This window comes from Amblyomma mixtum, chromosome 3, assembly GCF_055824585.1.
Source record: "Amblyomma mixtum isolate Tamu chromosome 3, ASM5582458v1, whole genome shotgun sequence".
Lineage (NCBI taxonomy): Eukaryota > Metazoa > Arthropoda > Arachnida > Ixodida > Ixodidae > Amblyomma > Amblyomma mixtum.
In genome coordinates, this window is record NC_143014.1 from 5,087,529 (window position 1) to 5,099,924 (window position 12,396).

The 12,396-nt window shown below is 47.5% G+C and overlaps 1 protein-coding gene across 2 annotated transcripts in view; it reads right to left on the bottom strand.

Moving 5' to 3' along the window:
- Window positions 1-10,563, bottom strand: part of Phb1 (prohibitin 1) — a 39,480-nt gene extending 28,917 nt beyond the window's left edge. The window contains exons 1-2 of one of the 2 annotated variants that reach the window (XM_089578084.1): window positions 10,410-10,563; window positions 5,725-5,822 (exon numbers count right to left, since the gene is read on the bottom strand). In XM_089578084.1, the coding sequence (XP_089434210.1) occupies window positions 5,725-5,812 (88 nt within the window). In that variant the 5' untranslated portion in view covers window positions 5,813-5,822; window positions 10,410-10,563. Of the gene's footprint in view, window positions 1-5,724; window positions 5,823-10,220; window positions 10,335-10,409 lie in introns of those variants that run through there. The other variant, XM_089578085.1, reaches the window with a different exon arrangement.
- Window positions 10,564-12,396: the final 1,833 nt, after the last annotated feature.

The window sequence follows — 12,396 nt, forward strand, 5'->3', positions numbered from 1 at the left end:
TCAGGTATGTCTTTGTGATTAGCCTTGCCACCCTAAAGTATGCTGTTCTTTTAAAGCACATGTGTTCAGTCACCTCTGTCCTGATGGGTGCAGGCCTCCTTTTGCCTCTCCCCGGGGCCATATTGGAAATACCAAACTTCAATAACAATAGCCACCCGTTTCGAGAATACACACCGCTCAACTGACAGTAAACACTTGCTTCATGCGAAAAGGCAGTGATGGAGAGAAGCGCAATGCCAAATTTCTCTGGCTGTTCCTGGGTGCAGTAATGCGAAAGCGTCTCTCTCACTACTGCCAATTATGTTGCTGCATGTTCGTTATTTTATGCCTTTGCCGTTTCTGAGTTGTGTTTTTGTTCTAACTTCGGTTCTACTGCATACGAAGACATGGGTCCCATTGCTAGTGTCTAGTAAGCACACTAAAGTATTTAGTTCATTTAGGTAATTAACTAATTAAATCAAGTCAGATTAAAGTACCAATGAATTTAGGCAGTGAATGAGTAATTAGGCTAATTAATTGGTCAATAATTTAACGCAGTTAACCATTTTGTGCCTAAATGTGTGTAATAGAACTGCTTATTTAATTAAATAAGTAATTAACCAATTCACAGCTGTGATTATATTACCAAATTTGTTGATTGGTTAATTCATGTAATTACTTCAGTTGGTGAATTATTTACCATTTTAACGACCTAATTATTTGTGTGATAATTAATAAACTATTTTACTGACTGCTCTGATGACAGGCCCTGTGCACCCAACTCCTTTGCCAGAGTTTCACACCCGAATGGTTTTTGCTGCTCACATTATCAGGGGTGGAAGCAGGCTCCAGCTTTTTGCAGTCTTATTTTGGAGCAGCAAAAGGCCCATTCTGGAGCAGGTCTGCAGCAATTTGTAAGTTATTCCGGAGCACTTTTGGAGCAGACTGGCGACATTTAAGTGCAACTGAGAGCAATTTTGTTTGCAACTCGTCCAAAAACTGCATAAATATTGATCATCAATCCTACAGGCCTGAATTGTTTAAAAGGACTGCAATTGTTCTAAAGATATTCGCTACAGTTCATAAAAAAATAGACATGTGGCAGCTACTACAAACAGTAGTTGCAGTAAATTAGCTGTTATCAATTTCAGTTCACAAAAAAAGAAAACAACATAATGGTGACGGTTCGTCAAAACCATCAAAAGTGTGCAGCAGAATCTCGAATATACCATGTCAGGACCGAAAAAAAAAAAATCCATACTGCCAACCGCTGGATTTCAAAATTTGGAAAATTGCCGCAGCCAAACCAACAAGAAGGTGCGCCCTCGCGTAAATGCGCCCTAAGAATTTATTACCCAAGCGTATAGGGAACCCAAGCTCAAGTTTGGGAGCACGACGCCAGCGCCGCAGCGGTGAGCAGCGGAAACTCTGGGCGCCGCCGGAGCAGACGCCCTGCTAGCTTTGTGTGTCCGTGCGACGGGGGAGTCGCGCGAGGCGCAATCTTCGCGCTGACAGACGCGGTCTCGGCAAAGCAAAAAGGAGGTAGTACTAAGGCCGTAATGTAAAAACCAAAGCGTATGTACACGGTGATCCACTCCTACCGCGAACACGCGAGTATGCGGCCGCGCTCTTCGGAGAGCCAGTGAGGCTGTCCGTATACCATGCACGAAAAAAGTGGCAGACGACGCGCAGGCAAGTCGCTCGCTGCTCGATTTTCTAGCCTTGCGACTGAGAGTCGCAAGCCACTGAACTAATCGGCGAGACAGTCGAGCTTTTGGCAATGACGCCGCCCGCGGATAGTCGAGCTTTTCGCAACGACGTCACCCGCGGCCATGCCGGGCGACGAGCTGCGCTGCTCCCTCACTGCCGTAGTCGTTGCTAAGCCTAACCATTTCGCATCGATGCTGCAGCTGAGGTCACTTCGGAACTGGCTAGCGGTGTAATAAAGGTGCTACTCGCGTCACCGTTTTACTATGTTCCTCGTCACACAATAAAACAAAGACGTGATCGATTTCCGTGATGCCTTTAACAGCGGAGCCAGGTGACAACAAGCGAGCAGCACTGGGCATCAGCAAAGCGGCTTTGGAAAAGAAATATGCTTGTATCGCAGTTATCACTTCTACCAGCAGCTCGGTATTGGCCAACGATCCTCAAAAATGATTCATTTTTGACGTTGCTCTACTCCAGGGAATGGTATGAACGTGAACAAACAAGATTAGCGTATTTTTCTGACGGCGGCGGCAGGCAAACAGGCCGGCCCCGAGAAGCGCGCCGCTGCCGCTGTCATCATGACGCTTGTACGACTGCGGTGCACATCAATACCGTCACGACATCCTCCTGGTCGCCATAGTGCATTGCGAATCGCACCGAGCGCGAGTTCAGGAGACGCGGTCAAAGCAGACGAAATTCTCGAAAGCGCGCAAGCAATGTTATTCCGGAGAGTTTTCGTTTCAAGCGAGAAGGCGACCCGCAGGTTGCACTTGCAAGTGTGAACAATGGTGGTCAAATGTTTAGGGGAATCCCCCAAGGTGGAGTAGAATGTTGACGAACTGTTGCCTGGTCGCATGTCCTTTCGACTCGCACGTAAGTGGATCGCCCTGCGCATCGCATGCAACAACTGACAACTACGATCAACAAGTGTCTTGCTTTATTTTGCAGAGCTGATAGTACTTCGCATATTTCGAGCATATAATTATACAGTGGACTTACCTCTAGTTACATGTCATACAGTACGACGTTATTACTCACTCAAGAAACTCATTTTACAGTCAAATGGGCCTCCTCGTCGTCGATCGTCTGCTCCACACAGTAGACACGACTGATCAGTTTCCCCCCTTTAATTAAGTTTGCATTGCGGAACTGCGCGTCAGTCTGACCGATCTTATTGCGGCTCATGCAGGCGACACATCGCGACAGCGCGGGCGCGTGCACGTGCAAGAAAGCACGCGTGCAAAGAAGCGTGGTGAAAGCAGCGCGAGCAGCGCCCCAGTTTTTACTTTTCTCCCATAGATGGCGCTGCACATCAGGCGCAGCAGCGCCACCCGGCGATGCTTTGGGAGCCTATATGGGAAAAAAAAATGCACCAGCGTGCACGCGGGTGCATGCAAGGCAGGCTGTGGAAAATCGGTGCGAACATGTTGCTGTGCACGGCTGTGAAAGGAGTGGGTAGCGAAGCGACGCCGGCCGCGCCGCTGTCAAGATGTAACCCCATCACTGGGCAGGCCAAGCCAAAGCAACGTAAACTGCATGCGAGTTACGAGCACGACGGTACCTCGCACGACGGGTAGTAAGCCCAGTGTCCATTCCCTGGCAGCTCCACATGTAAGAAGTTCGTAATTCGTTTGTTAAATTAGCTCTGGTAAATAAAACTGTATTCGCGCACCGTTTACCCGTCCCACTCGCGCTGGCGGTCGCTTTCCAGGACAAAGTGTCCGGAATCCTAAGCAACGGTTCGGTCTGCCGCTAGTCAGCCAGGCCTATCACGAGGACGCCGTTTTAGCGCCGTTTTTTTTTTTCCTTCCTCCAAGAGCGAACCCAGCTGTCGATGCCAATGCGGTTGCGTCCGTTTCGTAGCGAGCGCCCAGTGTTGCCCAGCCAACAATAACACTCGGCTAAATTTGTCTCTGTATACCTGCAATGGGCGTAAATTGCCGTTTAGGCGCAGCTTGGCGCAGGAGATCAAACTGGCGCAGCATTTCCACCCCTGTGTTATGACTTCCTGGATAGCATCAGCTTTTTGAGGACCTGGAGTGCACATACTTGCAACTTTTTATTGCAGGAGAAAAAGTGCAGCTTGTACTTTAATCAGTCAGCATTTCGCAAGCAAAAGTGACATATTGAATTTAAGTGTGTACGCAAAATGCAATGCCAAAATGAGGAAAAAAAAAATGAATCGGCTTAGAAGTTTGGTTTGTGGGGGTTTAACGTCCCAAAGCGACTCAGGCTATGAGGGACGCCGTAGTGAAGGCCTCCAGAAATTTCGACCGCCTGGGGTTCTTTAACGTGCACTGACATCGCACAGCACATGGGCCTCTAGGATTTCGCCTGCATCGAAATTCGGCCGCCGGGATCGAACCCGCGTCTCAGCAGCCGAGCGCCACAACCACTTAGGAGTGTGCCACGAGTTCACGTAGCTGTTAGTGCAGCCAACTTCCTAGACTTCCTTTCACCAGACACATTACACCACCCAAATTAAGAGCACCAAAGCAAACTCCACAGAAACCAACGACAGCTGATGCGGGCACATTCGGGCCATGATGAGGCAAGCAGGTGGTGCCCTTCGTGCGGCTCCCCAGCTCCACCTATCAAGTCTGCAGTGAAGCTCTGCCCACCACATCCATGACAAAGTCCCTTGTCAAGAGTCTGCACTGTTGTCAGCATGAGCAGTTTAACTTGCAGCAGAGGGCTCTCACCATGAAAAAAGCAACCAATTCCTTCCTTCTCTGGGCTGGCAGCCTGGACAAGATGACGACAGAGGACAATTGTGGCCAAACAGTGCAGCGAGGAGTGTAGTACAAATGCCTCCAATCCGATGGCAACACCACCGTCCTGTCACGCCACTCACACCCAACTGCCTCGCATGCCAAGAATACTGACCTACAACCGCTAGTGATGCTCTCTGACCACACTATTTTTCAAACCACTGCAAACATCTTCTCCACCTCTGTCTCCCCTATTATAGTTTTGTACCAGTGGAGCGTTTGTTTAAGACGTGCCCAGGCACTACCCACACACACACATGCACTGGGCAAGTTCACGAAAGAAGACGCACACAAGGGAGCACGGACAATTCACCGATAGGAAGTGTGAACAGCAGATGACAAACACGAGTGAAAGAGCAAGTCAGAGAAGTTAACACTCAAGGGAAGCAAAAGCTTCAAATTGCGACTAGGCCACTGCTGAACCCATTCTTAGTCAACATTACTGATGTGTCACTTACGCAGTCGTCTCCACTTTTTATGATGTAACAAAGCTTCTATTATCTCCCTCGTGCTCTGGTCTAGTTTTATCAAAGAGGGGTTGGCAATGGCATTTTGCACAATTCTTAGGAAAGTTTTCAGTCCCCCCAAAAGAGACACAGGTTCCAAAAAGTGTCACGCAAATTGCAAATCCAGGATCGTACTGTGTTGTAGAACACAGATAGTCTACAGGATCCCTCTTACCTGCAAAAGGTTCTATGCTGGTCAGTTGTTTGAGTATCCGCCTTTTCGAACATAGGAATTCTTGAGGCCCTAATGCAACTGAAAGCTGGCCTAAGCACAATGCAAATGCCAACCCTCCTTTGATGAAACTTGGGAAAGTGAAGGAGCACGAGGGAGACAACAAGTGGAGACTGCATAAGCGACACACCAATAGCATTGACTAAGAATGAGATTACTTACCTGGGTTCAGCAGTGACCTAATTGCAATTTCAAACTTTTTCTCCCTTGTTTGTTAATTTCTCTGACTTGGTTTTTCAATCGTGTTTGTCATTTTCATGTGTTTGCTATTTAACAATCTGTACACTTCAGAGAGTGCTTGTCCGTGCCACCTTGCTTCCGTCCCGTTCTCCTTGATTTTCTCCAAACACATTGCCCCTTGTATGGCCTGGTCCAATGAGCGTGAGGCCGATGCAACAGAGGTGGAGTTTGTGTACATCACTCCCCCTTCTGTTTGCTCACACCATCTAGAATGGCGTCATGGAAGCCACATGCTCCGTTCCTGGGTTTGAATCAAGACCTGTCTGTGCGATAAGAGTCCTCTCACCATTGTACAGGGCACTGTTGGCCACGCCACCCACCACGGCCAGACCGATGCCCAGCTTGCCCAGTGTGTTGAATATCTGCGCAGCCATGGTTCGCCACCTGTGGGAGCAACACAGTAGTGCCCACACCACATGATGTGCCTCATCACAGCCAGCAGGTTGCCAAGTGATCCAAGCACCAAAGATGGGCACGCCAAAAATAAATATTAAAACACTGCACAACTTTTCCACACTTTTACACAGAATACAGCAAACAATTAAAAATATAGAAATTCAATATATCCAGGCTGGACTGTATCACAAAAGGAGGGATCAGACCCCTGCCCCGAATGTGTCACAAGATTATGGCAGAAATGAAAAGACCGTGCTTCAAATTGCAAGAAAAACAAAGATTTATCATTTTAATTTGGCCCTGCTATTACCACTGTAGCCGCTCACATGACCACATTTCGGTAAAATATTCCTTGTTTTCTTTCAGGAGTGTTCATCATAATAGTTTACACTCAACGCTCCCTTTGCATTGTCAACCTTTTAGCTTTGTATCTAGATGACATCAGTGTTTTGAATTTCTTGGATGGAGCGACAAACACGGTCGACTAAAACTTTCACCAACGAGACATAAATCACTGGGCCGCAACAGCCTCAAGTGTGGAAATTGAAATGGATGCTATTACTGTCTGGTGGGTGAGACTTACACAGTTGAACCTCGTATAACGAAGCTGAAGGCACCTGACATTACTTCGTTACAGCCTGTGCTGACCAAGCTTCCAAGGGGAATCGTCATTCCTTCGTTATATCCATCATTTCGTTATACACTGTTTCATTATAACGAGGCTCGACTGCATTAGTTTACAGAGCGAAAGCTAACATCACTACGAAAGCTGCACAAGCCGTTTCACTGCTGGAGCCTAATTCACCTTGTAAGCCTAAATAAAGTAAATAAATAAATTGGGTTTCGAGGCGGCGCCAAAAGATGAGCTTCCCTGGCCTGTGCATGAGAGCACACACACTCGTGCACTGTAGCTGTCTGCTGCCGACCCAGCAAAGTGGAAGCCAACCAGGCTAAGCATACGCAGTTAATACCCTACCACTCGGCATAGTGCTCACTGATCGTGGCTTCCAGCACCAGGTCACTGATTGAAAAATTCTCTGTAAAAATTTCCTACAGTGTTTCCAATAAAACCTCTGCAGACTACAGCATCTTATACCCGTGCCACACGGACAGATTTAATGCCATTAAGTGCTTACTGCCTTAAGTTTTAATGACATTCGTGCGGTGCCACACGCATAAATTTAATGGCATTAGCCTTACTGCCATTCGCGACCTACTGAGTTCACCACAACTCATTCGCCCGTGCAATGCGTACTCTCGTTCCCGTTCCACACGCAGAAAAGCACGCAGCTTTGTTAGTAAGAACTTCCTAACCAGTAGAAAATGGTTAATTCTTAACTTTCAGTCAGATGAGGCATCTATATCGCATTTTCAATGCGAAGAGCACCTTTTTAACCAGCCTTATTAACAGGTACTCTCGACTTCAGTGCTGACATGCGAGTTTATGGCTACTTTTTCGTCTTGTAAAGCAGGAACAGCCGTATTTTCTGAAAACTCGTTTTTATATTGCATTTGAACAACATTTCCCTTATATTGTGCTCATTAGCAATGTTTATATTCAGATGAAACTTTTGACTACCTTGCAAGCGTTATCGTCATCGTCACTTTCGATAACGGCCTTAAATGTGGACGTGTAGCACCAACTCCGAAAATAATGGCATTAACAAACTTAAGGCCTTAAGCAGTTACTGCCATTTCTTGTGAGCGTGTGGCACGGGTATTAGACAGCAAGCTTTCCGCTGTGCTGAAAAAAATTGGGTCCTGTAAAGGCTTGAAAAATTAAACCGTCCTCTGCTTACAATGTATACACCAAGGTAATTAACGTCCATCAGCCACAGCTGCTTTCCAGAAAGGGCTGCACGAGCAGCTGGGGGGGAGGTGTCTAGGGAAAAGACTGCTCCTGTTTGCTCGAAACTGCCCAGTGTTGGTTGTTTGTGTTATCTTTTACCTTTGTGATACGTTTTTGTTCCTGTTAACTTTCACTTTTGACTTTACGTTTTGTTTTTAACACAGCTCTGGCTGGCACTTTTAATTTTTGCCCGTTCTCCCTGTTTTGGCTCTGCTGCAGGCTGGACTCTCGCTATTCATGGATGGGTCCTATCAGGCATTTAATAAGGTTTGGTTTGGTTTATGGGGTTTAACGTCCCAAAGCGACTAAGGCTATGAGAGACGCCGTAGTGGAGGGCTCCGGAAATTTCGACCACCTGGCATTTAATAAGCTGCTCTCAATAAAGTGTTGGGCGCCTGTCTTTTCACGCTGCTGCATGCAACCAGACCAACAACCAACCCCTCACTTCCCATGCACCAAGTCATTGGAATAACTAGAGGGTACATCCCCCAAGAGGGACGCTGCCCTGGGGGTTATACGAAAAACGCCACATGACGACGCAGGAGGCAACGACCAATTCATGCAACATCTAACCCTCACTTGTGCAGTAATAATCCTCCATTCACACATTTCAAGGGGCCACCAGTGATGATATCCCGGAAGTTTCAATGCCTAGGCATTCAATTGAAGACGACGCAATGAGCTAAGGAAATGAAAATGGTTAAGTTTATGTGATGGCCAATGAAAAATCCGCCAAGACACCCAAATTTATTTTTGCACACACCAGAAGAGATGCACATTTGTGGTTCAGAAAAGATATTATCACAAGTGCCGTCGTATGCCCACTTGCTGTACAGGGAACCTTGTCAAGCGATAACCGCTTTATGCCCTCCAGTGGAAATAAACCATTATTACTAATAAGCCCACAGGGGATTTAACAGCACCGTGATCCTCTTTAATGCACTCTTCCTTTTCTGCGCCTTGCCATCGGGATTCAGTTCCGCCCCCTGCGACCAGCTGTAGGGTCTGGTAGCAAGAACACTGTTCAAGGTATGAGTTTTTTCACACAGGGGAATAGCAAACATTTTGCCTATTTCAGGAAAATCCACATTTCTTGAGACACAAGCACGTCGTTACAAGTTTTCTTGCATTTTACCTAAAAATCATTTTTGGAAAATAAAACTTAGTTGCTACCTGCCATTGTTCAAACTTGTATGCATAAAAAGCACATTTCTTTATTTTGTTTTCATACATTACATAAAATTTTAAATGTCTACTGAAACAATATCAGCTGGCAGAGATCAAGAGGAGGGCACACCTGTCCCCTTCCAACAAAGTGGACTAGGGGTGGTGACCCCTGCAGAACATCAGGGAGACAACATGTCAGCCCCTGACACCACAGTGCTGTTGGATTTCGTCAACATGACGACGTGTAAGGTTGACCCTTAAAGTTAATTATTACACCAGACTTAAAATGCATTTAAAAAAAAAACAATGAAATGTCTTGGTGGCAAACTCTGCAAATCCAAATGAAATTCCTTGGGTACAAGCCCTACATTAGACCAAACTTGGAATGTGCAGCAGCTGTTTACTACCCACACACAGCCTAAAGCCCAGCATAAATCTCAGATTAATTTATAATTCTTGTAGTTGGAAAACATTCCCAACGGCTCTTTTGCAATCAGTAAAATTGGTAGCACCTGCAGGCAAGGTGACAGAAATGTGCGCGTGCATTACATGACACAAAGCAAAGTGTTTCACACTGTATTAAATGGTGTCTATATTTCCTTCAGTTCTGTGCGCATGTGCATGGAAGTGACATGTGCGCATGTGAAGCGCACATGTCCCTTCCATGCCAAAGGCAATAAATAATGCTGACTACCACGAGCAAAGAATGCAGACAAGTGTTGCGCTGCCGACCAACTTTCCAACCCACTTTGTTCTCCACTGAAATTCACATCTCATGCCGAAGCATTTCAGAGCACCAGGTTCCCGTCTCTTGCCACAGAAATAACTTCTACCGTTTGGCACACAACGAGCTATGATCGAGTGCCCCAGCTCCCAGGCGCAACTTTGTTAGAGACGGTCTTCACGTGCCGACTCTAGCAGCAGACATCCTATTTGGTGTGCACTCACATCCAACAACGATTTCCATCCGAAAGTGTGCTCTACAAAGTATGTGAGAGCTGGACAGAACAGCCCAACTCTAGCAACAGGCTTTGGTTTGCAACGCGCCACCTGTATCATGGAAATAACGGTTTTAGATTAAAATTTCGTCATTGCTGTGATGCTTGACGACGACCAGCAACGCCGTTAAAGGCTATGCCAGCAATGCGCTTTCCTCTCCAAAACGTTCAGGTCCATACAAAGGCAAAAAAAAAAAAGTCGCAGTCGAGGATCTCGCGGCCAGTAGCTGGAGCGACCGGCATCGTGAGACAACCAGCAATGTGACCTCAGAGGTTGATGTAGGTAGACCACGCCCAAGGGCGGTCGTGTCCGCAGGTAGTACCCCTCTCGACAAAAATTACCGTCCAGGGAGCAAAACTAGCGCAGCAAACCTTCAATGGCCGCTTTGCCAATGTCGCGCAAAGCGGTCAAACGGCGGGGAGAACACGTTCAAAGCGCTGCTCCCAAGCTGCCGGAGCGGAAAAGTCGACCGCATGCTTCATCACGCTGTAAGTTTGAAAAAAAATCTCGGCGTAAAAGCAATGACCTCTGATGCCGCATGGCTTGCCTGTAGCACTCACCTCTCAGCAACGGTCCCTAGATCTCAGCGGCCCTTCGGCTGCTTAGGCTTCGCTCGCCTTACAAACATGTGCTTGTCAGGGTTACCAGATGGGTCCGAGCGCTAATCGCCAAGTAGCACAAATGGCATGTAACTCAAAAATAGCCCAAAATAAACTTGAAAAAAAAAATGAGCACAAAAAATTAACACAAATAAGAAGCCTCCCTAACCCATAGAGTTACAGAGTTATTGGGCGCGTTAAGTTAAAGGACTCGAGCGCACTCCAGTCGTCAGAGTGCGCTCCAAGTAAGCTAAACGACCACAACTGACTTCCGGTGTGTGTTTGCAGAGAGCGCTCTACGCGCTCCGCCCTCGACGACGCACGAGACTAATGGACTAATAATTATGGTGTCTTCGGCTGACACGCACTGCCTCCGTGCCAGTGCGCAGGAAATGACGTCAAATACTACACGAGTGGCACGTCTCCTTGCACATCAGCTGAACGTGCGAAACACTCGCAGAGTGCCGTTGCTCTTTCTTCCGTCTGTTAACCGAGGCCTCCGAGACCATCGATAATCTCAGAGGCTATTCTAACGAGCGACCGACGCCAACGAGCGCAGTCAACAGTTCGTATAACTAGCAACAGCCTCTTCACAACAGTGCTCAGTACCGTGCTTGTACAGGCTTTGTTAGAATCGGCGGGAAACGCGGGACCCACGAGCCAGCTCGTGAGATACTGCGATTAATTATGGGGGCGCAGGTTTGTAAGACACCACACCAAGGTGCTTGCCGGTTTCGATGCATACGCCTTTAGAGCTTCAGCTAGAGTAACTTTTGAAAATATCAGCAGCTGATTTTCAATCCACTAAGCGCCCCACGTTGTCGCTTTATTGATATCCTTTAACCTGTGCATACATTGGCAAAAAGTACGATGATGTTATAAAGTGCAGACATGCCGGATGAACAGCATATGCCGTTCGCTGCAAGAGCTAAGGCAGAACTTGCAAGACTAAAAATATTGACAAACCTTTAATTTCCTCATGACGGAAGGCACATGGCTTGCCGGCCGGTGGCTGCGTGATTGCAGCGCGAATACATGCATTGCAGCGCCTATAATATTCAACATTTCTTTAAAATGTGCCCACTTGTAATGCATCGTCCGTTTTTCCTCTTCGCCGATGCTGCGTCAACCAACGAGCGTGAACAGCGTCGTCTGCTAGCACGCGCTGCACGACGGGATTGCACCGCGCTCCACCGTCGGTCTCCGCGGTGGCGCAGTGGAGCGCACGCGTGTCGTGCTCGTCCCACCCGAATGTACGGCACTGCACGAGTGGCATCCAGCCGAACGTGGGGCACCGCACGAGTGCGTACAAAACTCCACGAGTGCCGTCAGCCGAAGACACCATAAAATCCGCCCGCAATACGAATGTGAGGTTGTCCTTAGGTTTCCCTGTTGCATTGAACTGCATGTGTTTTGAAAGTACCTAAAAGAAGACACAGATGTCCCTAGTTGGGTCTAACCTGTCACCAGGATTTTTCTTTTGCCCTTTTTCCACTTTTGCCTTTGTCGTCAGCGCAGCGCGAAGATCAACATGCCGGGCAGCGTGCGCGGAGTTGCCGTTTTCGTCTCAATTTTGAGACTCTGACGTCAAAATGACGACACCGCAAGATGCGAACGCGAAGACAACCAATCAGCGGTGGCCAGTGAAGTCCCTAGCTAGGGGCTTTAGCGGCTAGTAGCAGGGATCCACCCAGGAAGCATTTAGTTGCGCAATAGGGGACCGTATGCAAACGTTTTGCTGTAAACAAGCCGTTAACAAAATGAACAATGTTTTATTTTCCCAACAAACTATGTTTCAAACCTAACAACATTAAGCAAAACAAGAAGCGTCCTCAGTTCTGCAATTAAGTTTGCTCTTCAGTCACTTTTGCTGCCGCGAGGGTGCACTGACGCTGGAAAAGCGTCGGCTAGGTGGCGTGAGCTGCCGCCTGATTCAAAGGATTCAGCT